General features: G+C 37.3%; 1 protein-coding gene across 1 annotated transcript in view; it reads right to left on the bottom strand.

Annotated features, from left to right (window-relative positions):
• Positions 1–215: 215 nt before the first annotated feature.
• The window catches only part of TRPM7 (transient receptor potential cation channel subfamily M member 7), a 51,185-nt gene continuing 23,922 nt past the window's right edge, over positions 216–27,478 (bottom strand). Inside the window, exons 8-40 of the mRNA XM_036389708.1 lie at positions 26,738–26,912; positions 25,855–25,978; positions 25,229–25,301; positions 24,854–24,954; positions 23,863–23,997; positions 23,007–23,060; positions 22,296–22,436; positions 21,683–21,817; positions 20,787–21,067; positions 20,094–20,322; positions 18,714–18,869; positions 18,434–18,577; positions 17,723–17,851; positions 16,775–17,059; positions 15,553–15,727; positions 14,859–14,991; positions 13,864–14,048; positions 13,091–13,223; positions 11,900–12,615; positions 9,817–9,893; positions 8,845–8,904; positions 7,764–7,845; positions 7,326–7,396; positions 6,809–6,846; positions 5,769–5,794; positions 5,390–5,440; positions 5,236–5,301; positions 4,275–4,558; positions 3,869–3,951; positions 3,340–3,545; positions 2,250–2,301; positions 2,051–2,157; positions 216–1,751 (exon numbers count right to left, since the gene is read on the bottom strand). Coding sequence (XP_036245601.1) covers positions 1,621–1,751; positions 2,051–2,157; positions 2,250–2,301; positions 3,340–3,545; positions 3,869–3,951; positions 4,275–4,558; positions 5,236–5,301; positions 5,390–5,440; positions 5,769–5,794; positions 6,809–6,846; positions 7,326–7,396; positions 7,764–7,845; positions 8,845–8,904; positions 9,817–9,893; positions 11,900–12,615; positions 13,091–13,223; positions 13,864–14,048; positions 14,859–14,991; positions 15,553–15,727; positions 16,775–17,059; positions 17,723–17,851; positions 18,434–18,577; positions 18,714–18,869; positions 20,094–20,322; positions 20,787–21,067; positions 21,683–21,817; positions 22,296–22,436; positions 23,007–23,060; positions 23,863–23,997; positions 24,854–24,954; positions 25,229–25,301; positions 25,855–25,978; positions 26,738–26,912 — 4,838 coding nt within the window. The 3' untranslated portion in view covers positions 216–1,620. The remainder of the gene's footprint in view (positions 1,752–2,050; positions 2,158–2,249; positions 2,302–3,339; positions 3,546–3,868; positions 3,952–4,274; positions 4,559–5,235; positions 5,302–5,389; positions 5,441–5,768; positions 5,795–6,808; positions 6,847–7,325; positions 7,397–7,763; positions 7,846–8,844; positions 8,905–9,816; positions 9,894–11,899; positions 12,616–13,090; positions 13,224–13,863; positions 14,049–14,858; positions 14,992–15,552; positions 15,728–16,774; positions 17,060–17,722; positions 17,852–18,433; positions 18,578–18,713; positions 18,870–20,093; positions 20,323–20,786; positions 21,068–21,682; positions 21,818–22,295; positions 22,437–23,006; positions 23,061–23,862; positions 23,998–24,853; positions 24,955–25,228; positions 25,302–25,854; positions 25,979–26,737; positions 26,913–27,478) is intronic.

Raw genomic sequence — 27,478 nt, 5'->3', positions numbered from 1 at the left:
TTTTTGACTCATTTACTCATTAATCCCCTCACATGTGTTTGGCAGCTATGACCGTTTTCACTTTTTTACCTCCCTAGTTTTTGGTGTTGGCCCAAGTTGTGATACCTCAAAGGCTAACAGCTGCTTTGATCCAGCGTGGCAAATCCTACTTTTCTGCATAAAGAGTTACTTAAATTCACCAAAATAACCCTTCAGACTGAGACGGAGAGCAGAAGTCTGTAAACAAGAATAAATTTATTTTAGATTCTTTAAAGATTTAATGATATACAAAATGTATACAGTATTATATCCTTATAACATTTTACCTTTCCCCATCAAACATAAAACACCATTTAAACAACTATTGTGTTCGTGCCTTAGGTCTGTATCTATAAGATACACTACTGAATAAAAAATTTATAGAGCTATATACTGCCCTTTTAATTAAAAATTACAAATTAGTACCTATGTAACAAAACAAAAAAAATCGCAGCATGAAACTTCAGTTGGACAACAGGTTCTTTTCTTGCTGAATGCTCAACAATATTTGGGACAGTTAAATTACATTTTATTGGCATGAAGGTGCATTGCAATCTCCCGTACTTTACACAATGCTAATCCAACCCTAGTCTCTCTTAAGTAAGTACCACAAATAACATAACATTAAAGATGTTTTCTACACAATTTTAAATACATTTACAAGTTATGTGTACATTCGGTTTTGATACACTGGTTTTAGGAGATCTTTGGAAGGCAGAACTTCTGAAGCAGTCACTACGTAGGTACAAGGGAAAGCACTTCCAACTTGTGTTCTTACAAGGCAACTTATTTGGACCAGCACAAACTAATTCTTCTATTAAATATGATTATACCAGTCTATCATGGCTTTGTTACTATTTGACAGTGACTTGATAAAATTGAAATGTGTAAAACAAGAAATTTCATTATGCACAATTCAGGCTCTATTTCACAAAACAAAAGCAACTAAGCTCAGTTTTACAGTCATGAAGCTGAAAGAATCCTGATTCAAGAGACTCTCTCTTTTGGAACAGATCAAGTTCCTACCTTCAACTTCAGTCTATTGGCATCCTATATACACCTCATTTGGCTCTGTCCTCTTCCAAAGGCCAGATTAAAAGACACCTGGTGAGAAAATATTAGTGGAACACTTCTGAAAACACTCTAAGAATACTCTGGCATTACAGAGGTAGGTGCTTTCTCCTGGTTTTGCTCATTGACAGTAAGACAAATGCCAAAAAGACAAATGCTTTACCTTAAAACATCAACTACCAAAATCCTTTTGGTGGAAGGCATATTTCCCACCACAGGACTACAGGAAGAAAATCCTCCACTAAACCAAAATAAAATAAAAAATAAAACTTTCTGCTTTAAAAGCCCCTTTAAAAACACATCTTAAATACTTGTCATTATTCCACCTTTAGAAGGATCAGCTGCCACGCTGCTCTGTAGACGGTTATCACAAGGTAAAATCCTTAGATTATGGACCAGCCAAAATTCCACTTATAAGACAGTAATCCTTGTTTTGACAAGTCTTTCTTTTCGTTATAGTGAGGGAAAGGTAAGTGACAACTTGGTGAGGTTCCACAAAGCTTGAGCGAAGCCACTGAGTTGATCACATCATCAGAGCATCAGACGGATGGAATTGGCCGGATCAGAATCTTTGGTGCAGCTTCCAGGCTGAATTGTCAATTCAGGGGCATCGTCCTGAGGAAATATCATCTTGTCAGGTGTGTAGTCATTCCTCTTCAGATCTGTACAAACAGAACAAAGTCGTAATGATTACTATTTCTTGAGCTAGTAGAATCAATGGGGCATAAATGTCCAGCAAAGAATTGGATATGCAAATGCACTTATGAAGATGAATTCCAGGATATGCACTATCAAAAAAGGGATGTTTTTATCATAGGTGCAATCAGAAGCCTAAAGTCAAATGACATAACTGCTGTTTATTAGTTGTTCCACTTTCACAGCATGCCTTGACAATTTCATTATGTATCATACAACATCTCATGACATCAGTGTCTCAGAAGGAGGGTCCTGCAGCTCTTACCAGGAAGTTTCAGTTTCCTGCAGCAGGAATTACAGTGGTGCTTTGCTCTGAAGTTTTTTATTGCATCCTCTCCCAGATTGGCTGGCCCGAACACCATATCGTATGACCTTAGAGACAAAGTACACATAAACATCCCTTGCATGTGTTCTCTTTCCAGGGAAAATTTTATATAATGCTTTAAGTCTTTCTTAACCCTTACCTTTTTTCCCCAGCTTTTATCACAGAGGGATCTGTCAAATTTTCACCAACACCTTCAGACAGCACATGAAGAAAAAGTTAAATCTGATACACTTCTGATTACATAAATATATTAATATTAAAAAGCCTTGGAACCCTTAGCTGTGACTTCTCAGCTTTTCCAAGAATAAAACCAGAAAAAACCCACAACAAACACAACCCAAACTACACATGATTTTCTACCCTTAGAAAATTGCTCCTAAGCAAACACTTTGTACTTCTCAGATATCTTCCATCTATGTTTTGCATTTCCTAGCTTGAGTTTTCACCCATGAGAAAAATCTCATATACAGTTCTCACTGCCAGAATATCTGGCACAGAGTTCAGGATAAAACCCACTTACCACACTGGCACTACACAAGTGTGCCAAAAAATAGCATTTTTTATGGCACATTTCATTAGGAAAATGTATCTATTTATAGTTTCTGCATTGCTGTAAGATTTAATACTATATTAGAACTAAAAAGCTGGTGAAGGGTGTGGAGCACAGGACCTGTGAGGAGCAGCTGACAGAACTGGGGGTGTTTATCCTGGGGAAGAGGCTCAGGGGAGACCTCATCACTGTCTAGAACTACCTGAAAGGACACTGCAGCCAGGTTGGGGTCAGTCCCCATCAGGAAGACAAGAAAATGGCCTGAAGTGCAATAGGGGAGGTTTAGGTTGGAAATGAGGTAAAATAATATTCACTGAAAAGGTTGCCCAGCACTGGAACAGCTGCCCAGGGAAGTGGTGCAGTCACCATCCCTGCAGGGATTTAAAAGCTGTTTAGGGGTGGCCCCTGGGCACATGGAGTGTGCTGGATTTGGCAGTGCTGAGTAAAGTTGGACACAATGCTCTTAGAGGTCCTTTCCAATATTTATCATAATATGATTAAATAAGAAAATCATAGATCCTAACTAACTAGAAGAAGCAGCACTAAATAATCCTCGTTGTTTATTACAAATATACAACAAAATGCTAGCAAAAGAAAAACCCTAAAAATAGATAATATTAAAACATAGATAATAAAATAGACCTTGGTCCCAATGCAAGTTTCAAAGTCAGGGCATTACCTTGCAGATCTAATACCAACAGTTCTCCTCTTGTATACTCATATGTCCAGTGGCTGAAGGCCAGCATAACCTCCTCCAGCATGTTAGTTGGGATTATTTCATCCCCATTATTGTTATTGTATTTTCTAAACTCTCCAGTCATGCACTCTTCAACTGCAAACCACTGGCCAGCAGAGTGGCAATATAACAGGAAAACTTCCAAGAACCTAGTAAAAAGTACACTTAATTAATATAGCTCCAAAATAGGAATCTATCATTACTGTTAGATTTTTATTTTATTTACTAACAATTTAATTACTCTTAAACTATTACACAAAGCCATTTAGATTAGCCCACTAGATTAGAATCAGTGCAGAAAATATGAGGGGAAAATACTGCCAAGGACAATTCTGCTTGCCTTGTTCACAGCAATATTCCAAGACATATCAGCATACGAGTATCTTAACATATGTGATGCATCTGTTAACATCCTGTAGGCATTGCCCTGAGCCAAAAGCATGCAATATAATGGCAGTTTAAATACACTCACCTTGGAGAGTATGGGATGGATTTGGGCTTCATCTGGTTGAATGCAAAGGTGAGCTTCTGTGCTGCTCTCTGCTGCTGAATTTCCTGTGAGTCAAACCCACGCCTCATTAGCTGCTTAACAGAACAGGGACCAGCAGAGAGCCAAGCAGGCAGCGGGAACAGTGTCTATTCCCCCAAGGCAGGGTAACAGATTACTTGCTTTTTAAATTATACCTGTATTTTAAGAATTTGAGCTCTTTGATTAAATAAGCCATCCTGGAGCAGAGTTTTTAACCCTTTTGCTCATGCAGAACCCTAGGCTAACTTTTTTCTTATTCTAATAAGTATATACTAGATTACAGGTAGCAAAATAATTCCTGTTTAACATATAATGCCTGTCTGTGTTTAATAATTGTCAAAGAACTTACCCTCAAGCACAAGTGCAACACAGTGTCCTCCTTATAAATGCTTGACCAAGTATTCACAACTTCAGGAAGAAAAGACTTGATGATGTAAAGATGTCCTGATTTCAGGATATCATATTCTGACCACGTGCACACAACTTTGAGAGCTCGACGTAAACCTCCTCCCATCTCCTCTTTACTTAAAAATTCAATTTTAGCACAGAGCCCCAGCTGTGACCAGGAGGACATGCTGTTGTTCAGGATGCTGGGAGAACTCTCTTCAAGGCGATACACAGTGACTGGTTCACCTGCAGCACAGCACAAAAGCCATCGCTGAGCTGAATTTTCCAAGTTTGAAATGAAAAGCACTGAAAACACACCACTTCTTACAATAAGCTGCAGTGTTAAGTCATTACAAACATCTTGAATTAACAAAAAATTTAAACTGCCCAGTGGGGTGACCCCTCTGCAGCTTTTTTCACAGAGCTGCAAAATTTGTCCTCCTATTTAGACCTATTAATGACACTGTTCAAACAGCACTAAGAACATTGAATAAATGTTTAAAGTTCAAATGAGTGAAGACAACTTAAAGGAATCCTTCCAGAATATTTGTTATAAAACTGTTAGTACAATACTCCCATCAATGTAACACCATTTCTGAGGACAACTATAATTAAATCTACATTTCATAATCAAGTGAGTTGCCCTAGAAAAGGTGTCATACTCACATATATTTCTGAGTGTTCTAAGACAGACTTCTTTTAGTTCATTAAGACTTCAGTTTCATACTTGCTGTGAGAAACTGTGAACTTTGCCTTGATCCTTCTATATCAGATCCTTCTTGATCCTTCTATATTAGATTTTATAATATATATCCTTGATCCTTCTATATTAGAAGGATCAAACCAAATTAGAATCCATGTAAGGTTTGCTTTTCTTCCCCAAAAGACCACAGTGAACCAGCAAGAAGAAATACAGTTCTTACCTCTTGGAGGCACAGGAGTGAATGGAATGCTCTGTGATAATCTCATCAGGTTATTTCTTTCTACAGCTAGAGGAAAATTACAGCATTTGTTGAAGTTTAAGGATCTTATAAATGTCAATAAAATTACAGGCATTAGTTTGTAAGAGGGACTGACCTGAGTAATAGTAATTGATATCCATGATAGGCTTGAAAGGAGAAGCAATGCCTGAAAAGAGATTAAGGACAAAAAAGAAAAAAAAGAGAGATAACTCTGGCTACTAATTTATGTACTAAAATACCACACTACAGTTTGAAAAGGATCTGCTGTGAAGATAACTAAATATTGCACTTAAGTCTATGGTACCTCAGGGGGAAAAAAAGTGTAGTGCTTAATGTTTGGCTCTTTATTTAAAAATTTTAAAATAGTTAAAAATCACAGTATTGTGTGTCAAATAAATTCCAAATTCTGATCAATTAAATACATTCCCATACAAGACCCAAGCAGTTGCTTATACATAAAAATCTCTCACCTTTAGAGCAGAAAGAAAACTTACCATTCAATGCATCTTCTTCTGATGGCCTGTCAAATGCCAAAAACAACAGTCACCTTCAAACTTACTCTGTACTCCCTGATTTTCACACCTCATCCTAGGTCACCTTGTTAACCTCACAGTACCACTTTTATCCTGTTATCCTATTTTTCAAGGGCAGTACAGGTTTCTTAATTACAAAATAGTAATGGAAAGCTGTTAAGTAATCTCATGTTTTTACAGCTACACTTTAAATACCTCCAAGTCATGCACAACATTATGGTAAGTTTGCATCACAAGAGCTCGTTCCCACAGAGGTGCTTTAATTAAAACTTGTTCACAACAGTTTACCCTTCTGTTATCAGATAAATAAGCTAATGCCTTTAACAGTTAACTCAGGGGGTAATTGTTAACAATGCATAATTTCAGAGGTGGTTACAGTGGGCAAGGCTGGGTAAAGACCTTTACCAGGAAACGAGCTGCTCACTATGTGTCAACACATTTTCATGTTTGCCCTCCAATGTGTGACACCATTAATCTAAACAGAACCTGTAAAAGCATGGTGAGAGCTCAGCCTGACCCCGCCATGAGCACCTGCAGCCCAGGGAGACAACCCAGGCCTGGGCTGCATCCCGAGGAGAGTGGCCAGCAGGCTGAGGGGGTGATTCTGCAAAGACCCCAGGTGGAGCACTGTGGCCATCCCTGGGGCCCCAGGGGTAAGAAGGACCTGTTGGAGAGAGCCCAGAGGGGGCCACAAAGATCCTGGGAGGGCTGGAGCCCCTCTGCTCCAAACACAGGCTGGGAGAGCCTTTCAACCCAAACCATTCGATGACTATCCTATGATTCCAGTAAATACATTTGGTTATTTATTAAAAGAAAAAAAAAAACAAACCCAAACTATGTAGGGTTTTTTTTCCTCATTAAATGCAACTAAATACCACTACAGCCAAAGACAACCAAAAAAAAAAAAACCAAAAAACCCCAAAAAAAAAACCCACACCAAAAAAAAAGCAGATCAACATACAGAGTGATAAAATTGCTCCATTAGTAGAAAGCTTACTTACATTTGACTGCTATTTGAAGGTCTGCCTTGTAGCCAATCCTTTAAAACAAAGGAGAGGAAAAATAAAGAGGGCTTGTCTTGTAAGGAAAGCACAGTTTATTCAGCTGGAGGTGGGGTGGTAATGAGTGGAATGTGTTTTAAACTCTTGAAGTACAGCCTGTTTATTGGAAATAAACCACGCTGTACTGAACTGCAGTTGAATGGAGAGATCCAAATACAACCAAGAAATAGTAACTACAATTAAAAGAACAAATAAGGCTCTATATTCACTACTGTTTATGGATTATATAAGTAATTCTTTTCCTTAAAAGAAAAGAATTTTAATTTTATTTCTACAAACAGAAAACAGCACAGATTTTCATCGTGAGAACATACACAACTTCTTCCCTTAGTGAAAACAGGTCTCCTGTTGCCTCCTAGAACAAGTCCACAAATCAGTATTACTCTATCTGTACTCTATCCTTTATTTGTTCAGCTTCTAGTTCTGCTCTAGAATGTCACAAAAGGTTGGTACAAACCGTCAGTAAGGCTGCTTTGGAGTCAACCTGCTGCGTGTCTTCACTGGATGCTCTCCTGCTCTTGCTGTACACTGCAAATGAAGGAGATTTGTAACTGGACATAGAATGGCAGCTGTCACTGTCACCCATTTCCTGATAGTGAACAAACAGACAGCTTAACAAAGCTCTCATGAAACAAGCCAGACCCACAGCTCTAGCTGAAGTTTGCAGTCCTAACTAGATCACTTTGTGTTTTACAGCTCTGGCAAATCCAAGGTAAAAGAACCGAGCTGGCATGGCTAGAAGAACCACAAGAAGCAGAAGATTCAAGTACTACCAAACATGAGAATATGTCAAGATTATTTAACCATTTGTGTTCCCTTTGCATCTTCTTAGGGTACCCATTAGCAAGGCAAGTTAGAGACAACATTAGGGGACCTGAGCAGAGCCCAGACTTACGCTGCTCTGAGTGGGCTGTCAGAGGGTCAGTGAACCCACCACAAGAACTGGATTGTTGTAGATCACTGTCAGTTTGAAGACCCTACAAAAAAAAAATTACATTTACCATCAGTCATCATTTTGGAACACAATCTGCCCAGTTTCTCTTTTTAGGACTGGCCAGGATTCTTCAAAATTTCTGGATGTACTTCAAATACCTCACTGCACAGAAATGCACAAGTTGAGTGCATTAATTCAGTTTAAATGCTCTTCTCACAGTAGCCACCAGCTGTAACATTTTCAGACACACATTAAGACCCCTGACCCACACCAAAAGAGTTCTTTGCAAGGGAATGTTACAATAGCATAGAACTACAGAAATGTCAATTACACTGGATCCCTACAAGTACCATGTTCAGCTCATCTCTTTTGTGCCTTTGTTGGCTATCAATTCTTATATAAGAATATGGCTCTGGCAGAAACTAAATTTCAATTTGCACCCAGTTAAAAGAGCAACAAAATGTAGTAAACTCCTGCCATGTAAAAACCTGTGGGTTATGAATGCAACTTCCTTATGGACATATTCCTTCATAGCAATTACACATTGCTAGAATATGTACTGAGGTGGTCAACTTTTGACAACAAAATATTTCTTTTGCAAAAAAAGGAGAAAGGTGGTTTCATGACAAACTAGGACTGTGTGTAGAGTGGCACAGGGCTTACTCATCTATTAACTCCGCTGGTTACCTGAATAAACTGTAAAAATTCATTGTGCCCTGCTTATGATTCCTGAAATCATAACAGTTAGGAAGTTGTTACCACCCTTTTTCACCCTTCCCTCTTACAGAATACACCCCACACACATAAACACACACAGGTCTCTGTGTGTGTGTGTCCAAAATGTCTTTCTGATGTGTGGTTGTGTGCATAAAAACTATTTCTTTACATCCCTAAACAGTAGAACATTTTAGACCTCTGTCAAGGAGACATCCAGTTTACAGATAATGAGATAAGAACAGAGACCCATGTCTTTACTGGAAAGAATAATTTTAGTGCCTGTTCAAAATAAGATTCCTAATAAACGGAAACTTTCTTTACTTACTTGAAGTCTGGTTGTCTCTATACCCTCCAATATAGCTTTTTTGAAGTCTTCCTGCTGCTCCTATCAAAGAAACATAGCAAATAATTAACAATATCAACAAAAAAACTGTGCCAAAAATACACACAAAAAGCTTTTTGGTCACACATTATACTCATCAAAAGGTTTAGAAGCAGCAACTTAGCAGAAGACAAATATTTCAAATGGTCATAATGCAATTCTCAGGTGTATTCTCTCCTGAATGCATAACTGCAAATTTGTATGTACTAATTCAAGTACAGCTACATGGCAAAAACTGTATTCATATACATATATATATACATATACATACACACATATATATACACACACACACACATATATATATACATACATACACACACACACTAGAATACTTGGAAGGCAGGTTTATGATTAATTACTTTTACATTTGAGTAATTTTTATTATTATCTAAGGAAATTTCTTTAAGGAAATGGAAATTATTCATTTTAGTTTATGACAGGTTTGTTAAAAAGCTTTTTCTTCTTGGAAGCATAATGAACAATCTTTGTCACTTTTGAAAATTATATTCACTGTCACCTTGCTCTATAAATTATAACATAAATTACTCTTAGTCTTCCTAAAGGCTGATCTTGAAATTTCCACGTGTAAAATATTTAGCTAGACACTAATTATGGATACCTAATTTTATCTCAATTCACAGTTGTAGTCATCTTAGCTTTCATAACCTCAGAGTTTATTATTTCACTAGTATCCTATTATGAAGCAACAGTACTTGATGGCAGTTAAGGTTACATGAGGTTTCCCTGGATTTTTTTTTTTAATCATGAAACAGATGCAAAGTGCAGTCTGCACTGATTGTGTAAGTTTTTTGATTCTATTTGGCCTTAGACTTTTTCCAAACATACTGTGACGTGACAGTTTAAAAGGAAATTATCCCCATTAACATATTTGACAAAGCTTTTCATGCTCACCTCAATATCAGCACTTCTTTCCCTCATTTTGCTGGCTGCCTCTTTGAACCGCTGTAGGTCCATGCTGTCTCTGTGACCTTTGACACAGTGAATTCAAAAAGAGTATTCAAAATCAAAGGCAACCTCCAACGTTCTGACCATGCCAATAGTCTGCATCACCATAGCAAAGGGTTACAAACCACCTAAGGTCTGTGTGCCTGTTTGCACTAGGAAAGACATTACAAACATGCTCAAGTGAAGATCAGTGTAACAATATCAAACTATTGCCTTTCCTGCACTGAGGTGTGGAGCACCACCATTCAGAAAGTAAAGCTAATATTTGAAATCTTTACTCAAGCGTATGCTCCTCACAGGAAAGGAACAAGGCCTGGATTACAGCACTTTTATGTATGCTTGACAAATGAAGGGAAAGTAGACAGTTTCCTGGAGGTAGCTTTTACAATATACCCTTCATCCTCCCAGCTGCAAGAAACACTTTTCAGAATTTTCCAAATCATGTGGCTTTATAATGAATGAAAATCTAACCGGCTTCACAATTGAAACCTGCATGGTATCACAAGCGGTGTAAATTGTGGACAGCAAGAATGAAGGGTATGTTCTAAATGCTAGAGATGTCAGAAGACCATATACAAAAAAAATCTGGCTCCAGTAAATAAGTATAGTTAGTATTCAAAGTTATTAGTGGTGAAGTACATTTAAAGATTAGATAAGAGTTGTACAATCACTGTCCATAATTTCTGTTTAGCCTTGCTTTCTTTTTTCAACCATGAGGCATTTATACACAAATAGCTAATGTAGGTAACTTCTTAGAAATCCAAGTTTCACAGCAGTAGAATAAACTCTTGTCTAGAGATTTAAATTTATACAACCTCAGCAAATCTCTGGAAAACACTGAGACATCCCTAAACAACTTTAGCAAGACAACACCTCTGCAGACAACCTGACAATTCCAGATTACAATCTTCTGCTAAACACTAAGCATACTTAAAGCATTATCTACTTTACAGGAATCAGTTAGTAAACCCACACCTGTGTTTTGCAATGAATCTGCCACTGTTTTACCATTCAAATAGATAAGTAACTAACCAAAACCATCCACTTTTTTACTGTTAAACAGAACTTGAGGGGAGGCAAAATTTGTATTGAATTAAAGGACTTTGGAAGCTTCCAAAATGACAGCCCCAACCCAGGTTAGCCTAGGCAACAGTGGAAGATCCCCGCTGTAACAGTGTTTAGAAATAAAGTATAGGAGAAACCCTCAGCTTGACACAGATACCACAGATATTTATCCAGGACTCCATCAGCCTGAGTAGTGTTCTGTAATTACGTCAAGGAATAGACAATATTTTTGATTTATGCAATCAGAAGGTAGGAGCTTTATAATGAGCCACAAAAGGTTTGTCTACAGTGCCCGTACCAAGTTGTACAGCTGCTAATTGCCCAAAACTGCTCTACTCAACAACTGGATAATGTTTTTCAGAAAAATATTGTCTATGTGACAGAATTATGGAGAAATTATAATTTCAGTTAAAAAAAACGTTCAAGCAACATAGGGAAATTAGAGATGTTAAATGCAAAAAAAGCAGAGCAAAATGGTAGAATAAAGTCACCTGCAACCGGAATACACCCAAAATACCATACAATTCTTGATAAGTCAAACCTTGTGGCTTAGATTTGGTCCACAGTTTATGAAGCAGTCCCATAAGGATGTTAGAACATAAATCTCGGGTTTGCAGTTCCATTGCATGGACATGCTGACTTTTGGAAAGTTCATCTTTAATATTCAATTTTCCATGTGAGCCGCCACGGTTGACTGTTGACATCAAGTCGCCCGTTGACAAAGAGAACTTCGTTTGGGGCTTGTTCTTCTCTAACTTGGCAGGGGACTGGTGAGCACTTTTGTCAACTCTGCAGCTGTAGTTATCATTAGTGTCACTCTCATCATGAATAAAACCACAATTAACGTATCCTCCATTTTCAACACAAGGTTGGGTGAAAGCAAGGCAAGCAGAGCCAGAAGCAAGAGGATAAGAGCAGCTAATAATGACTTCAGGACATTCAGAATCTACTTTGTTATACTTACCCACAAATGCACCAAATTCTACATTATTATCTCCTTCTGTAGCCTTAGAGAAAACAGTCTCTTCATGCTTTGCTGAAGAATCCAGCTGACTTTTGCAACTGGGTCGAGATGGAGTGCTAACAAAAAACTTTGTAGTTGGGGATGTTACGTGTGGCATGCTGTTGGATGAGTTGCCTAATTTTTTACTTTTACTAGTGGATTTTGAGATCTCTGCAGCCTGTATTCGTTGGCGAAGTTCCGGAGGGGAAACAGCATTTGAAAATAAGGCACTGCCTGAGGAACCTGCCTCTTGGAAGTTTTTTTCTTCTCTTCGGGGAGCCAGAGCCAACTCCTGACCAATTGTCTTATGCTGGACTTCTTTGTCATCACGGATGGAAATGTTACAGAGTAAAGCATTGTTACTCTCAAGGCCTCCTTGTGGAAAAGAACCAAAGACGTTTCCAATGCTGTGCTTCTTCCACACCGATGATCTGAGAGAGCCATCCTCAATGAGATTTTGTGCCAAATGTTTTGAAATGCTCAATTCCCGGGTGATTTCATTATGAACCTTGCTGGCTTCTGAAGCTTTCTGGGCAGTCAGTGTTTTCAGAGTATCCACAGTTAGAGCAGACAGATCCTGGAGGTGGCCAATCTGTGAATCTAAAGACTGCAATGACCTTTTAATGTAGTTGACACGATCACCAACTTCCTTTATCTGAATGCACATTTGTTCCACCCTAAGAAAAATCAAATTATGAAGTAGATATGAAAGGTATTTTTCTCAATATGCAAAAACCCCCCATGATTATAACCCCTTCTGTCCATTTAATCAGGGGGAAAAACAACTTTGAAATGTCACAATAAAATGACAGCATTGGACTGTCTCGTAATACAACATTTGTACATACTTCTGAATCACAGAATTGAAACAGCTATCAACAGAGGCCCACAGCACTTTAGGAAATCTATCAGTCTCTTAAAACATCATGGGAAACCAAATAATACGATTGCCTCAGTTTACTGAGTGCTTCTATAGGTCAAGAAGAATCAATCACATTATCAGTTTCTGCATAGCAATGGAAAGCTACCATATAAAATTTGCATAAACACTTTAGGTTCTTGAGCTGCATTTCTCCCCCTTTAAAGTACATTTAAAAAAACCTGTAAAAGTCCTAATTCTCTATTCAGAAATTTTAATTGTAAATATTCTACCGTTCGAATGTGACTCGAATCCTCTCCTCACTTCCAGAATGAAATTTATCATCCTTTTCATTAAAATACATCTCAACACACAGCTCCTCAAAATCATGAAGTTTCTTCTGATCTTCTTCTGTCAGGAAGAGTTCTAAAGAGAGATCAACATTTAAGATGACATATGTAGTGAAGTTGTACAGGTGCTGAAAACTAATAGTCATAACTCTACAAAAGATGTTAACAATAAAACTCTAAAATTAAAACAAAAAACAACAACAACAACAAAAAAAAAAAAAAAAAAAAAATCCTACCAGAGGGCCACCTAAGACCCTTCCTCCCTTCCTCTCTCATTGAAAAAATAAGTTCAAGGTAAAAGATTGACAATAAAATAAAATGAAAATAGTAATTCTGAGAGGATATGTGCACAATATTATCATTCCTTACATTCCTACCCTTTAATCCCTTTGAGGCAGAAGCTAGATTCCTTAGCTGGATTTCATTTTTAAAGTTTCAAAGAAGTTTTACAGAAAAAAAAATATTTCTCAATTAGCAATAACAAGAAATCTAATCTATTTGTTTGTGTGATAGGTTAGTTTTACTGGAGATTTCTAAACTCCTGAGAAAAGCACAGTGATTTTCAAAAGAATTATCAATATTGAAAACACATAAAATTAAGACCCACTTTGACTTTCTTCACAATACACATTCTAGTCAAGAACATGGTGCTTTTCTGACAGTTTGCTTTAACCATGTCAAAAACATCCTGCAATTTTTTGGATAACTGTTCATACTTGGCCCATCTGAAGCCTTGTCTGTCTTTCTTCTTTTACATATACAGCAGAAGAGGGAAGCCATGTGGCTGAGAATGATCAGTGGTGGAGGCAGAACAGGTTTTTCATGGTAGGCCATAATGAAATGATAGCGCTGATACTTCCACACGATGTTTGAAATTGCCTTGACTTGTAAATACACGTTGCTGAAAGGGAAGAAACACAACAATATTAACACATCAGTGTTTTTTGGGGTGGTGGGGAGTTGTTGGTGTTTGTTTAGTGGTTGTTGGACTGTTTGCTTTTTTAACACTTTGATAACAATCTTGAATTCTAATTCCAGTTAAGTAAGAGACAAAAGTATAAACTTCTTTTTGCTGCAAAATTATTTTTGTGGAAGTGGAAACGCATTCAAGAGAACACCATGATTCAGAGCAAGGAGAGGGCTAAAGAAATTCTCCCATCAGGTAACATCTCAGTATCTTTACTTAGAAATAAATTACACTGAGATCAAATTTCAAGTTTGCCGAACAAAAAAATTAATTATTTCTAACTAAACCCAGAATTTTATATCACACCATGTTAATTCTGCAGTCTGCCTTCTTCAGTGTTTGTGAGCTGCTTATGCCCATAAATCAAACACTTGCAGAGAAGTATAAAAGACAACTTACGACAACTGAAGCAAACCAACTGGAGAACATTAAATGAATTTAGGAACAACAGTCAATTAGGACAAAGAAACAATTTTGTTTTGTTTGTTTTCTGACAGATTTCCTTAAACTTCTGATTCCCCTGACCTCACAGATGTGACATGAACCAGACACATCACACACTTCCCTAACTCAGTCATGAGCTTGCAGTGAGGAAGAGACAAAGACCAGCCTTAGAACCTGAAAAAACTTCCAGGAAATGGGATTGCTTTGATCTGGCATCAGTTCTTATCTTGTCATCTTATTGCAGTGAGATAGACACTTGTCCAATTATTAGCAAAAATTAACTATTATCCACATACTTACTTGAAAAATGCAATCAGGAGATTAACCATGATTATGTACTGTACAAAGAGGTAGACGGCTTGAAGAAACGGGGTCAGCCATGTTCCTGGGCCACAGAGATGAGCAACTTTTTCATCAGAATTATTTGCACACACTGTGTTGGGAAAAAAAGACACAGAGACAACATGTACATCTTTTAGAACTCCCAGCAGGTACAGACACAAAAAAAAAAAAAAAAAACCAAAAAAAAAGTCACTTACAGTTTGCAACAATCAACTATGATGCACTGGTTCTACAGTTTGAAATGTCTCCAGGCATTTAGGAACATGGTAGAAAAATACCAGAGACAACGCTTCTGGCTGATACTATGCTGTAATCATATTATTGGCTTTTTTAAAAAGCATAGTACATCACCACAGCCAGAATTTTGTCATGATAGCTGTGGGGCAGAATTCCAAAATCTTGCTAGGAACAGCCTTGAGAGAAATTGTAATTATGTAATTTTTATTCTAAGCCAAACAAGTTTTTGAAAAGAAAATGAAGAATCAGGTCACATAGTTATACAGCTGCAACCCACAAAAGGGAGATATTCCATTGAATGGAATCAATACCAACAGTACTGGAACTTCCATAAAATTGGAATTTCAGAAGATTCTGAGAAGACCTAATCAGAGTAAGTTCTCTCTTTACTTGCTTCATAATTGCAGTATCTTACCATCAATTTCATAGGCATAGACTTCACCAAAAATCATCCAGTATGGATGAAACACAATATCTCTAGCAAGAGTCCAAGAGGGTGCCTCATCAGGATAGAGTATTGCCTTCCTGGGAACACCAAAACTAAGTAGTACAAGTGCCATAATCACCACAATGTAAAACATGTTGGCCACCTGTTAACAGAAAAAAACCCAGTTAATCCACAAGGTCATAAATATGATCACACAACTCTAAAAACTTTTACAGTGACAGGGTACACTTGAGAAATTCTATGTATTATATAAAGAAAAGAGTCCAGGACACAAATATTTCACTCAGAAAATTTTGTTAAATAATGAGCCGTGTTAAAAAACCCCAAATTTTTCCTGTCCTTTTTTATAATGTATTTAGTACCCTTGGCCAAAGGCAACTGAGCCTATTTCCCTTTTAACTTGAATACTATTAGGTACACAAGGAGCAGCTGACAAAGAAATATTCCTTCCTGAAGGTACTCATCAGCTGCACAAAAACCAGAGGTAGTTTTCCAAGGGCAGGAACACAAAACTAGCCTCTTGCAAGAAATCAAAGTGAGAAATGAGCAACTTGATGGCCTTGATTTAAGGAATGACAGGGTTCAATTTTCTAAGAACCATTTTATAGAGGGAAGAAACACAAAAGCTCCTTCCACAGTCATATATACAGCTCTCAAGCCTTATAATGGTTTTTAACATTTAGAATAGCTAGTGACAGTAGAGATAGGTTATTTAATTTTAAGTTTAAACAATTTTAGTATTTTTTGTGTGAGATGACAAGAAGCACAACATATTCCCAGTTTTCCATAGCACAAAAGCATGAAGGTGCTTCAGGACACTAAACAAGTTAAAAGTTTTGACCTAAAGAACACAAAGACTATAAATTTCAGACCTAAATGGGAAGCTAAATCAAGACAAAGGCCTCATCATATTCATTTAAGTCTCTGACATCTGAGAACAAAACAGGCCAGAGAAGGAAGATTTGCCATTTTTTACATTTATGTAACAGGGATAGCTTCATAAAGGAAGCCTTCTAATCCGTGCTTCTTTTGAAATCCTTTACGTTATATTCCAGCTGGCTAATTCTGCACACCAAGTTGTTATCCTATTAGAGCAGGAAAAGCAACTTCTACCTAAATAAAACCATTGAAAGAAGTTGTAAATGGATTCAGTTGGGGGGAAAAAATCAGTAACAAACATTGTACTTACCATTTTCCCAATCATCATAACATAAGGGCCAGCCTGTTGATTTACAGCTAGAAAATCCAGTAATCGCACATACCAAAAAATGATATTGAGACAGTATGTTATTCTTCCAGCAACAAAGATGTAATTTTCTCTGTAAGTGTTTTCTCCAAAATTCCCCTTGGCTCCAAATCTTAACGCAAACCCAATGAAGAAAGTGACAATGGCAACTGTGTCACTGATATTGAAGTAATCACTGAACCACACTTTGATCTTCTGATTAATCTTCCCAGCCTCTGACATAAAAATCTGTAAAAGATATGAAGGTCAAGACAGCTCATATTTATTGCACAGGGGTCAACAGTAAAATATGTGTATCACCAGCATTTTTATACTTGCAAAAATAAAATAGCTATTCAAATGGAGAACTCTTAAATGCTGAGCAATCAAAACCAGTGTTTAACTGTGTCAGCTTACAAGAAGGAAAGGAGGGTTTTGCTCTGTCTAAACAATTTATTAAGGAATTTTGGATTTAGTTGGGTTTTTATTTCTTTTGAGGCAGTTACTGTGACAAAAATGAACCCTATCTGCCTTCAGTTGAGCCTGAGGTACCAGGTTAAGGGACTAACTTGATCTCTCCCATTTATGGAAGTTCTCCCATTACAGAACTTCCATAAAGTCTCTTGCTGACCAGGAACATTGTAGTTATGATGGCTCTCCTGTGTCACTAAAGATTTTTTTTTTGTTTTGACATCTTGGTCATAGCACGGTGGCAGAACCTGCCTGATAAATTAATACACATTTTACAAAGCCTCCATCTAGCAACCTATACCAAGCTTTAAGATAAAGGCATTAAACCATATACTCTGATGCTTAAGTTTCTTCAGTTTTCTTGTTCACAGAATAATAGTTTAAAGCATACTGTTTTAACTGACAAAAAAAGGCTAAAATCCCAGATTGTTACAGGCATACCTCACGAATTTTCTCAATTGCTGATGTGAAAATGTAAGCAATAACAATCCACTCCTGAACAGATGGTAATTCTTCCATTTTTACAAGAACCACAAATGTGTAGAGCATGAGGAATCCTAAGTATGCCAACTAAAAAACCAAATAAAACATATACATATAATTACTGAAGGATCCTTTAAAGATGTACATGGAATCTTTTGATGTGGTATACAAGAAAAGCTTCAAGTTGAATTACAAGACTATATTTACCCTTTTTAACAGACAAGTTATTATTTATAAGGGTATACAAACATTTTCATCCTAGAAAAGCAAAAATAGCTGTAATAAGCTATTTATTGTTAGCAAAGCTTTGCTCTTATTACAGCTATTTTCCTTTAGAACAAATTCTAACATTTCTATTACAGTGATTGAAACGAAGCTGTGCATGCACTTGAGACTAATACATGGTTCTAGAACTCCTGCTAGCAACTGATGAAAAGAATTACTCAAAACAGAATTAAAAAACCTCAAACCACAGGGCACAGCATGTGCTTATGCAGTTTCATAAAATGAAGTATTTCTCATTTCCAGCTCAGCAAGGTAAGGGGTTTTCTGTCTGCTTTTTGGATAGTGCTTAACATTGACTCAATCAGAGATACATGTTAGGAAAATAACCCAAAAATCTGTGCTACATTTCCAAATAAAATACACACTATACAGAAAAAATCTCACCGTGTTAAACCAAAACTTCACAATTGGAGCATGATAAAATGCATAAAACTTCTGTGTAATTGGGAGTCTTTTAGGTTTTGCTGGAGTCTCCATGTCATGCTTTTCATAAGTACTGTCCAAGATCCTCACTTCTTTAAAAACCTCCTAAAACAAAAAAACTGTTAACTTCCCACACAAAAAATGCATTCTTTCTGGCACTAAATTTCACTTCTTTGACTTAAAAAATTAATTATTTAAGCAAGGAATATTGTTTTTAATATCTCCCTCTGCCCCACATTACCATAGGTATTTCATCTGCTGCAGTCTGGAAGTTGTTCTCACTGTCATCCATTGCCATTTGATGTGCATCTTGAGACTGAGGAATATGTGACATTTCAGCCTTGGTCTTATATTCCAACAGCAGTATAGCAGGAGGGAGTAGAATACTCAGTATCACCTGGAAAAGATGAAGACTAAGTGTAAATAGTTCACAACTCCACTAAAGCATGAGAACACACCAACACACAGAATAGCCTTTGGAAATGTATTATCTAAATTTCACTTGCTTGCTATTGAGGGGAAAAATGTAGAAAATAATTAGTTGTTATTACTTGTATATACACCTAAGAGCTTAGGATCACATATACAGAGTGTTTCTTGACTTGAAGACATAGGAAATGGGAAAAACCAACAAATTCCAAAATTCAAAGCTATTAGAAAGAATGTGCTCCAAGCCTGAAGATAGAGATGTTCTGTTCACACTCTGTTATTTAATCCACTCCCAGAAGCCTTTAGAACAGTGTATTGTTAGTGTATTTTAAAAGCCTGTACCAGATTGTAGTTTGTGGGGGGAGAGGGGAGTGGTGTTTGTTCGGGTTTTTTTTTCAATTTATGGTAAAAAAATGAGCTAAGGTATAGATGAAGAGAGTAAGTGAAAGCTATTTACTGTCATTAGCCTCTTACAAAGCAAGCAAGAAAATAGTTAATCAGTTATAAAAGAGGATTTTAGTAGGTCACAAGTTAAATGATGCTTGTAGGTATTTTGTAGGAAAGTTTTCTTTCATTTTATTTCTAGCAACAATTAGGTTTTGGTACCTAATTTCTCAAAGAAATATGCAACTCCCATTTTGGTTCAATTGAGCTATATCAATTATCTCTGTCTAGATCATAATTGATCTATATCACACAAAGGGCACCACTGGAAAACCTGTCCCCGATTTGCTGTTCTTTGCCCTGCTTTTGCTCAGTTCCTCCAAAATAGGATATTCACAAAGCTTTTTTAGATCAAGTCTTATGTGCTCCCTGTAAAAAGCCAAAATGCATGAAACTACAGTCTTACAACAGGTTTTCCATCTGTTAAGGATTGTTACTACTATGTTTTTAGTAGTGGATTAGTATTCACATGATCTCTTTAAGCCTCTGATTAAAGGCTACTTGCCTGGTTTTTGCCTTCTATATTTCTGTACCTTATTTGAAAAGATAATAGAGTGTCAAAAGAAGCAAGTTTACAACAAATATTCCAGTTTTGATCATGTTATAGGAGACTGGTTTACAGGATTTATTAATAAAAGCTATAGTTGTGAAAGCTTTACACTAACAGCATTTAAACACACACTTTTCTTCCCTTTAAACATAAACTCCACTGACCATTTTTACACGAATAAACTGCAACAGTGCTTACTTTGTACCACGAATTCTTCCTCATGTTCAGCCTCCCCATCCACATATCCGACAGCAACATCTGTGTGCAAGTGTGTGCTACAAACGGACGGAGCCTCGAGGACACGGCCAGCTTCAGGCAAGTGGAGTTGCTCCAGTTCTTAAGTTCGTACGTCAGTAATTTCATGGCCATAGTTTCATCTTGTCGGAAGGACTGCTCTAACAGCTCAACTGCCAGCTGACCAAACTCGCTAAAATGAAGAAAAAAACAACAAAACAAAAGATAGTATCTATAGAAATTACCATGAGTGAGTTTTCTTGCACAAATTCCCAACTTGCATAACTTGAAGGGACTATTATTTGTCCCTTCTGTACAGATATGCTGTAATTTGTAACCACAATACATCAATCTATGACTTCTGTTAAAAACATATGCAAGCTAAAACAGCTATTAAAACATGCACAGAAACTACACAGAAGAAACTGGCACACTGAGTTTCCTCCTAACTTGACTATAAATCAAGTCTTTTAACAGCCTTCAAGAAAGAGCAATATCTGATATAAAGCTTCTACTAGAGTTCCACTTAAACCTTTTTGCAAAACATTACTGTCTTCAAGTGTGCTAACAGAACAATTTGTATTTTGTTCATAAGTAGCCCACTACTTTTATTGCAGAGGTCCAGAAAATATTTTGAACAATAGGACTGTAACTTACTTGGAATACTGCTTCAGTTCTTCAGAAGTATCATCAACAAGGTCACTTTGTTTTGCCTCGTATGCCATGGACCGATAGACCTTGCAGGCCACCAAGGCTTTGGCCATGGACTCCTCGCCGTGCTGCCAGAAGAAAAGAGCCATCTTCTGCCTCTTCATCAGCACTGCCCACAGCAACAGCTCGTTCAGAGGATAAGCAAAACGTCTCGTTTCAGGATCATCTATGTCAACTATTTCATCTTTGGTTCTTTTCTTTTTTCCCTCTTCTGCACCAGTGTCAATCTTTAAAATAAAATCACAAAGTCACATTTTAAATCGCTATATTTGGTCATTATGTAAATTGAAATAAAATGCTGAGTGATCCAATACCAGATTATAAATAATTATAAAAAGAAAACAGAAAATTTTTGAGAACTTGAAAAGCAGCTAGAACTTTTGTTTGAAAACTTCAGTTGAGTAAAATTCATTTTAATAACTGTGAGACTGAATTAATTTGAATTCTAGATCAAAGAAAAGCCGTAACTAATATACCTACATACAAATAAAAAAATTCATGGAAATTGCTTGTAGTAGTAACACATGGCCAAATCTTGCCCTATCTACCAAGCCATGTGAGTCCCATTACTTCATTACTACTCTGTCAAAGATAAACTTTCTGGTCCCTAACATATCAAAGCTTATCCACAAGACTCCCATACAGAAAGATAAACACCCTTTACAGAATCCTGTAAAAAAGCTGCAGTTTAGAAACAAGTACAAAAGCAAGGTTGAAATTCCAGCTTTATCAAAGTCAATGCAATTGCTGCTACTCACTCCAGTGGCACTTGGGTTTCCAGCAGGCTCCCCACTCTCAGCTCCTTGAAATAAACCCCACTGTGCTCCCCTCACAGCACTCACCTTTGGTTTGTACGGCTGCGCTGTTTTGATGAAATGATTGTGGCGCATTTTTTCTTTCTTGTCTGCCCTGTTACCAAAAGACTCATGGCTTTTACACATCTGAGGAGTGGTACTTGAAGGATTTCGCCCAGATCTCTGCAACGAGGAGAAGGGGTTTGGTTATTGAAACATGGATGAACATAAACAGAACAACAAGAATTCTCACTGGATATTTAACATGGTTTGTTGTTTGCTTTCACTGCTTTTAAGAAGTCACTAAATGGGCAGTTACACTTGTTGGTTAGTGTAGCTTGCACAAGAAGCTAAAATATCTGCATCTCAAGCCCTTGTGAATCTGCATGTGTACTGTCCTTTCTTCCCCTACAAGCAGGAAAAGAGGAAATCACAGAGAAGGAATTAGGATATACTAGAACAAGGTTGAGGAGAATAAAACCTGTTGTTTGCCCTCAATCCCAAGACAGATCTCAGCTGCCCTCATAGACCTTACTACTGCATTTAAAATTACCAGTCCATTGACAAGAAGAACAAACCAACATGGATTTAATCATTGTACAAAACACAAAGATTTGGGATTTTCAGTTGGGAGCAGATGGCTGTTCCCAAGTGCACGTACGCGGTTGTTCCCACTGAGGCTGTTGTATATCGCTCTAAAGCGCTTCCTTGTGTACGTGCATCTGTAGGTTCCTCCCATCAGATACTCAATAACCAGTCCCACATCAATCAGGTTGATTTTATATCCTGGAGGAAGATTTCCCTAGGGATACAAAAGGTATTTTTACTTTTTCAATGTATAATATTAAACTTGCTTAGAGTGTTTCTACATGTTTTATCACAGCTCTAAATAATAATTTTTTTAAAAATAAGCCTTTCATGATAAAAAACCCCTCCAACATAAAACCCAAAAAGCATCTACATGACTCAACAGTTATTATTTTTAAAGAAAGACCAGGTTATACCTTTTCTACATTAACTCCCCTAACAGAACAGATACTCATTCCATTGGTGGGGGACGCACTGGGGGTTTTTTGTCTATTGTTTTAACAGCCAAAATTTCTCCATGCTGGAAGCATCAGCTTTCAATCCCCCCAAGAAGGAAAACAATCAAAAGAAAAATGAAAGACAACACTCTGGGTTTAACATCTTTTAGGCAGCAGGGCACCAAGCATACAACAGAAATATTGAAAACTACCAAAATGTCTGCAGAGGTAGGTTAATACTCAAAATAAAATTCAATTAATAAACTGCAGCTGAAATTGATAGTCAAACACAAGAAATTAACAAAAAAAAACTGCTAGTTTGACAGATTTTTACAAGGAGAGCATACCTGCTTGACGTCCCGAACAAGATGAAATAGTGTTGGGTTGGTTGGGCCTTGTTTCTTTATAACAAAAGAGAGGGAAAATTTGGAATGAGACATTAGCATGCAAGAGCAGCACCATAAGAGGTTAATTTTAAAAACTAATTTAGAATATAAAATAGAATAAAATATAAATAAATTAAATAAATAAACTTCTCAAGGAGGCTTCTCTACAGAGCATTATTAGCTAAAGAATTCATTATTTTTTTCTTTTTTTGTCAAAGCAGATACTGAGACTGTTAACACAAATCTAAGCCATATTTGTGTACTATTCACATCAGCTAGTTTTTGGTGGAAGGTTCTTAGTTCTGTCTTTGGATACTGTTATCAAAATTACCTTGGAATTCTTAGATCAACATCGACAGTAACAAAATTTTTCTAAGTAATAATTTTTACTGTGCAGGTTGACAAATTATACTCTTCCTAGAACTATTATGATGTTAATGGCTACAGACAGAATCCATCCATTGAAGCCCTATAGATCTCAGATTCTGGGCACAAGTTTCACCCACGTCACTTTCTCTTGTTCTCTTCCCCACTGTGTTTTGCACACTTTGTGTGTCCACAGAGCTGCAATTTTCCCTTTAGTGTCTATCCCCACCATCATACACAGATGAACACCCTGCTGACAGACAATTCTGGGGCTGCTGGTCCTGTGCACAGCATCCAACAGCATCCACCTCCCAACTCCAACGTCGTGCCCAGGAGCCTTCCCTACCAACACCCCACAACCTCCAGACTGCCGCACACGAGCCAGGACACAACAGGCTGAGCAATTAAAATACTGCTCTAAAAGTAGCTTAAAAAGCAATCATTTACTTACTGTGTTATAAAGTTCTTCCAGCCTGGGAATTGTAAGAAATTTGTGCATGCTTACTCCATTTTCAATCAGAAGCTTCACAAATGCAACTCTGTCCATCACAAGGGCATCCAGCATAGCCTGTTCCAGGGAACCAACCTACAACAAAGCAAAAAGGTGGAGCCTAGAGAGAGCCAGTAAAAAAGTGAACTAAGATACTATATCAACCTTCTTCATTTAGAGGGCTGGAAAAACCTTACATGTCTGTAAAGATGTCACCCTCTGTTCAGAGTATCCCCTGAACTTCACACAATTACAGGATGGGAGAATACCCTGAAGACTTGAACTGTTCTGTAGGTACTGCCTAGTGAGACAGTGGGACTAAGGAAACATTTGGTTTAATATAATTGAGGTGTTCTCAAAGGCTGATGTTGGATAAAACAAAAAAAGACATAAAATTTCTAAAGCACAATTTTCTTCTAAGATGTCAGAACCATCACAGCAACCAACAAGCCTTACACAGTACATACTTCTGAATGCACAATCAATAAGCTCATGTTTTATTTTTACACTACTAGGGAGAAAAGGCAAGAGCCACCAGGTAGTTTTTAAACTCATTTTCAAACTACAAAACCCAGACATTTTGTCCCTCCCTCAAAAGACACTGCAGTGCTGCCAATAGTGCATATTACCAGATGCTTCTTAAGAACTTTCTAGGGCCATGCAACTGTAATGAAGGAGCATCTGACTAACATAAATTCAGCTTCCACCTTTCATAATGTGTTCTCTCTGCTAGATATTCAGAACAGCTAGCACATTTCCACAATTTTTGGACCATTTTCAAATACAACAAAACAGCTTTAAGGCTATGCAGTACACCCAAATTACTGTCTCAAAATAAACATGTCAATATTCCAAAGTCTCTGTCTACAAAAGTCAAGATTCATCCTTTACAGTAAAGTGTGCTTCTCTCTATTAGGAATTATCATTCTGCTTAATCCAAACCACTACATACCAGCCATTGTTGCCCATAAACAAAAACATGATTTTTGGCTATGTCAACTCTGTCCCACGCAAGTGTAAGAACAAGCTGGTCAAACGCAGATGCATTCGTGCCTTAAGAAGTAAACACAACGAAGAAAATATAAAATTAATTATAATACAAGATAATAAATGTTCTTGCTTCCTAAAAAGTCCAAAATCAAGCAATATACCACAAAATTATGCTGTATATATCATAATTTATGTCATGTTATAGCATTACAAAATGAGAACACATATTTGTTTAAAAACTTACAATTCCCATTGGTATTTTATAAATCATCCATCACATAAACAGTAATCAATAATAGCTGGATGTTCCAAATGATCTTAAAAAATTAAGTCTCACCTTTTAACAATGCTGTAAGTATTGCAACATCAATGTCCTGATGCTCATCTGACCCAATATGAAATACTGTAATCTGTCCAAAAAGGCAAAATGGGAAAAAATATTTAAAAGTTATTTTCAGGAAAAGGTGATTGGCTTCAGTCTTTTAAATCTTTTTCAATTCCTGACATAAAAGACGCCTCGTCTTCAATGCAACTTGAAGCCTGTCTATGTTCAACTTAAACTTTTAGTGTGCATTCTGTTTTGTTTTCCTAAGTGGGAATCTTCAACTAATTTGAACTTCTTTTGCTCCTATGATTACAATTCACTGCTCCCTGTAACACAGTATCCTGTTTACCTCTCCAGTCCATTACAGATCATGAGATTAACCTGCCAGCAGACATGGTTAGCTGAACAAGGCATTTTTTTATCTCAGAACAGCACAATGTGATGTTCAAATGAGACACCAGTCCCTGAACTCAGGCTACACATTACCTCTATAAACTGGTTTTGCTTTAAGCATGCAGAGATACTACACCTTTATTAGTAGTCCTGACTAAAAGATTCAATAAAAGAAAAAAAATCATATCATATATCCACAAATGCATGCACATTGCATAGAAAAGTTTATGGCAAGATCTACTCACAAGTTCTTTTTTTTTCATGCATTCTAGCAGTGTCTGAAACAAATGAACTGCTTCACTTTGACCAAAGTTAAATGTCTTTTTGATGGTTGAAATGATTTCAGGCTCAGCACCCTCAGGAACATTCCTGAGATTGAAACAATCAAACAGGAAAACAATTGTTTTAGATGAACAGTAATAACAACAATGCATTTAATTAGTTTCAACATGTCCATTCAAAGTCCTGCTATCTATAAGCTTATTACTGTTGCTGTGGCAAAACCTTGGGTAACCTTTAGAAAGAACTACAAGTTACTTAACTTACAATTCTATACTACTGCCTCCTAAAAGTAACTCAACTCTCTCTCACTTTTTTTCCCCACATTCAGTTCTGAGATATTCTCAACCAGAAGATTTTGACACAAAATAATAAGCAGTCACTCATCTGAGTAAGACACATTTGTGATCTTAGCCTGGACAAAGCTGTTTGGTTTACAGCTAAGTTAGATCCCTGCCTCCCAAGGCTCAGAGGCAGCCCCTGCAACAAGGACCCAGTGTGTTTAAGGATCTATGCAAGCCTGACAACTAACTAGAAATCACCAAATCACCAAGTACTGTGAGCCCAAGCACATCCCTTTTATTATTTGAAGCTACACTCAAAACAGGCAAGTGTTTTATGCACTAAAGAGAAAAAACAGTTTTATGCACTAAACATTCAGGAAGAAATGGTCTCAAAACTTATCTGTGGATGACATAGATAGGTGCCATGGATCTGTACATCTTGTCATTTATCTGTGTATAACAAGAACTGTCTGGACACAATCCTGTTCTGGGGTAGACCCACTGTAGTCCCTTCAAACCTGACCCGTTCAGTGCTTCTGTCCAGTCTGGCACTGCTGGCACTTACCCCCCCTCCTCTGTCTGCTTGTGAACATAGGCCAGGATGTCTGCAGCTCTGCCAGTTCCTTCACACACCACCACAGGCACTGGAGGGCTCTCCTGAAGGAAGTCTAGAACTGTCAGGATGACATTGGGACCACCTTCAAACACGAGGGCCACCACAGGCACGCCTTGGCCAATTCCTGGAAAATGGCAAAGATAAAACCCAGACAATGCTGTAAGTGTACAGTGAACACTAAGGCCAGTTTTACATATTTAATAAATCAGATTTGTCCTTTCTATTGAATCAACATTAAAATATTGTCTGCCAGACATTAACTGGTGGTAACGCACAGTTTCAAGCACTTTATGTTCTGGGCTGGGACACAAGCACTGCCAAGCTGGTCAATACAACAGGATACAGTCTACAAAACAGAAGAGATTCCTCACAGAAACATTCATGAACTAATGCAGAAAACTGAGAATTTTTTTTTTTAATTTCCTCTTCTAACTTCCCCCACTAATTTCCAAAGGTGACACCACATACACAGTTTGAACATAGGTACATGGGAACCCTCTACTAATGGGATATATTGCAAGAGCATTTCTGTAAGGGTCAAAGTACATGTGTTGCTCCACAACTGGGAAAACACCATACTTCAAACTGTGAAACTGCCAGTGTCAAAACCATTCATTAATCAGACCAATCAGGACTTGGTGACAACACCATTAATTAATCAGACCAATCAGCACTTGGTGACAAGACCTG

This window comes from Molothrus ater, chromosome 13 (assembly GCF_012460135.2).
Source record: "Molothrus ater isolate BHLD 08-10-18 breed brown headed cowbird chromosome 13, BPBGC_Mater_1.1, whole genome shotgun sequence".
Lineage (NCBI taxonomy): Eukaryota > Metazoa > Chordata > Aves > Passeriformes > Icteridae > Molothrus > Molothrus ater.
This window is presented reverse-complemented; position numbering and strand designations above follow the sequence as displayed.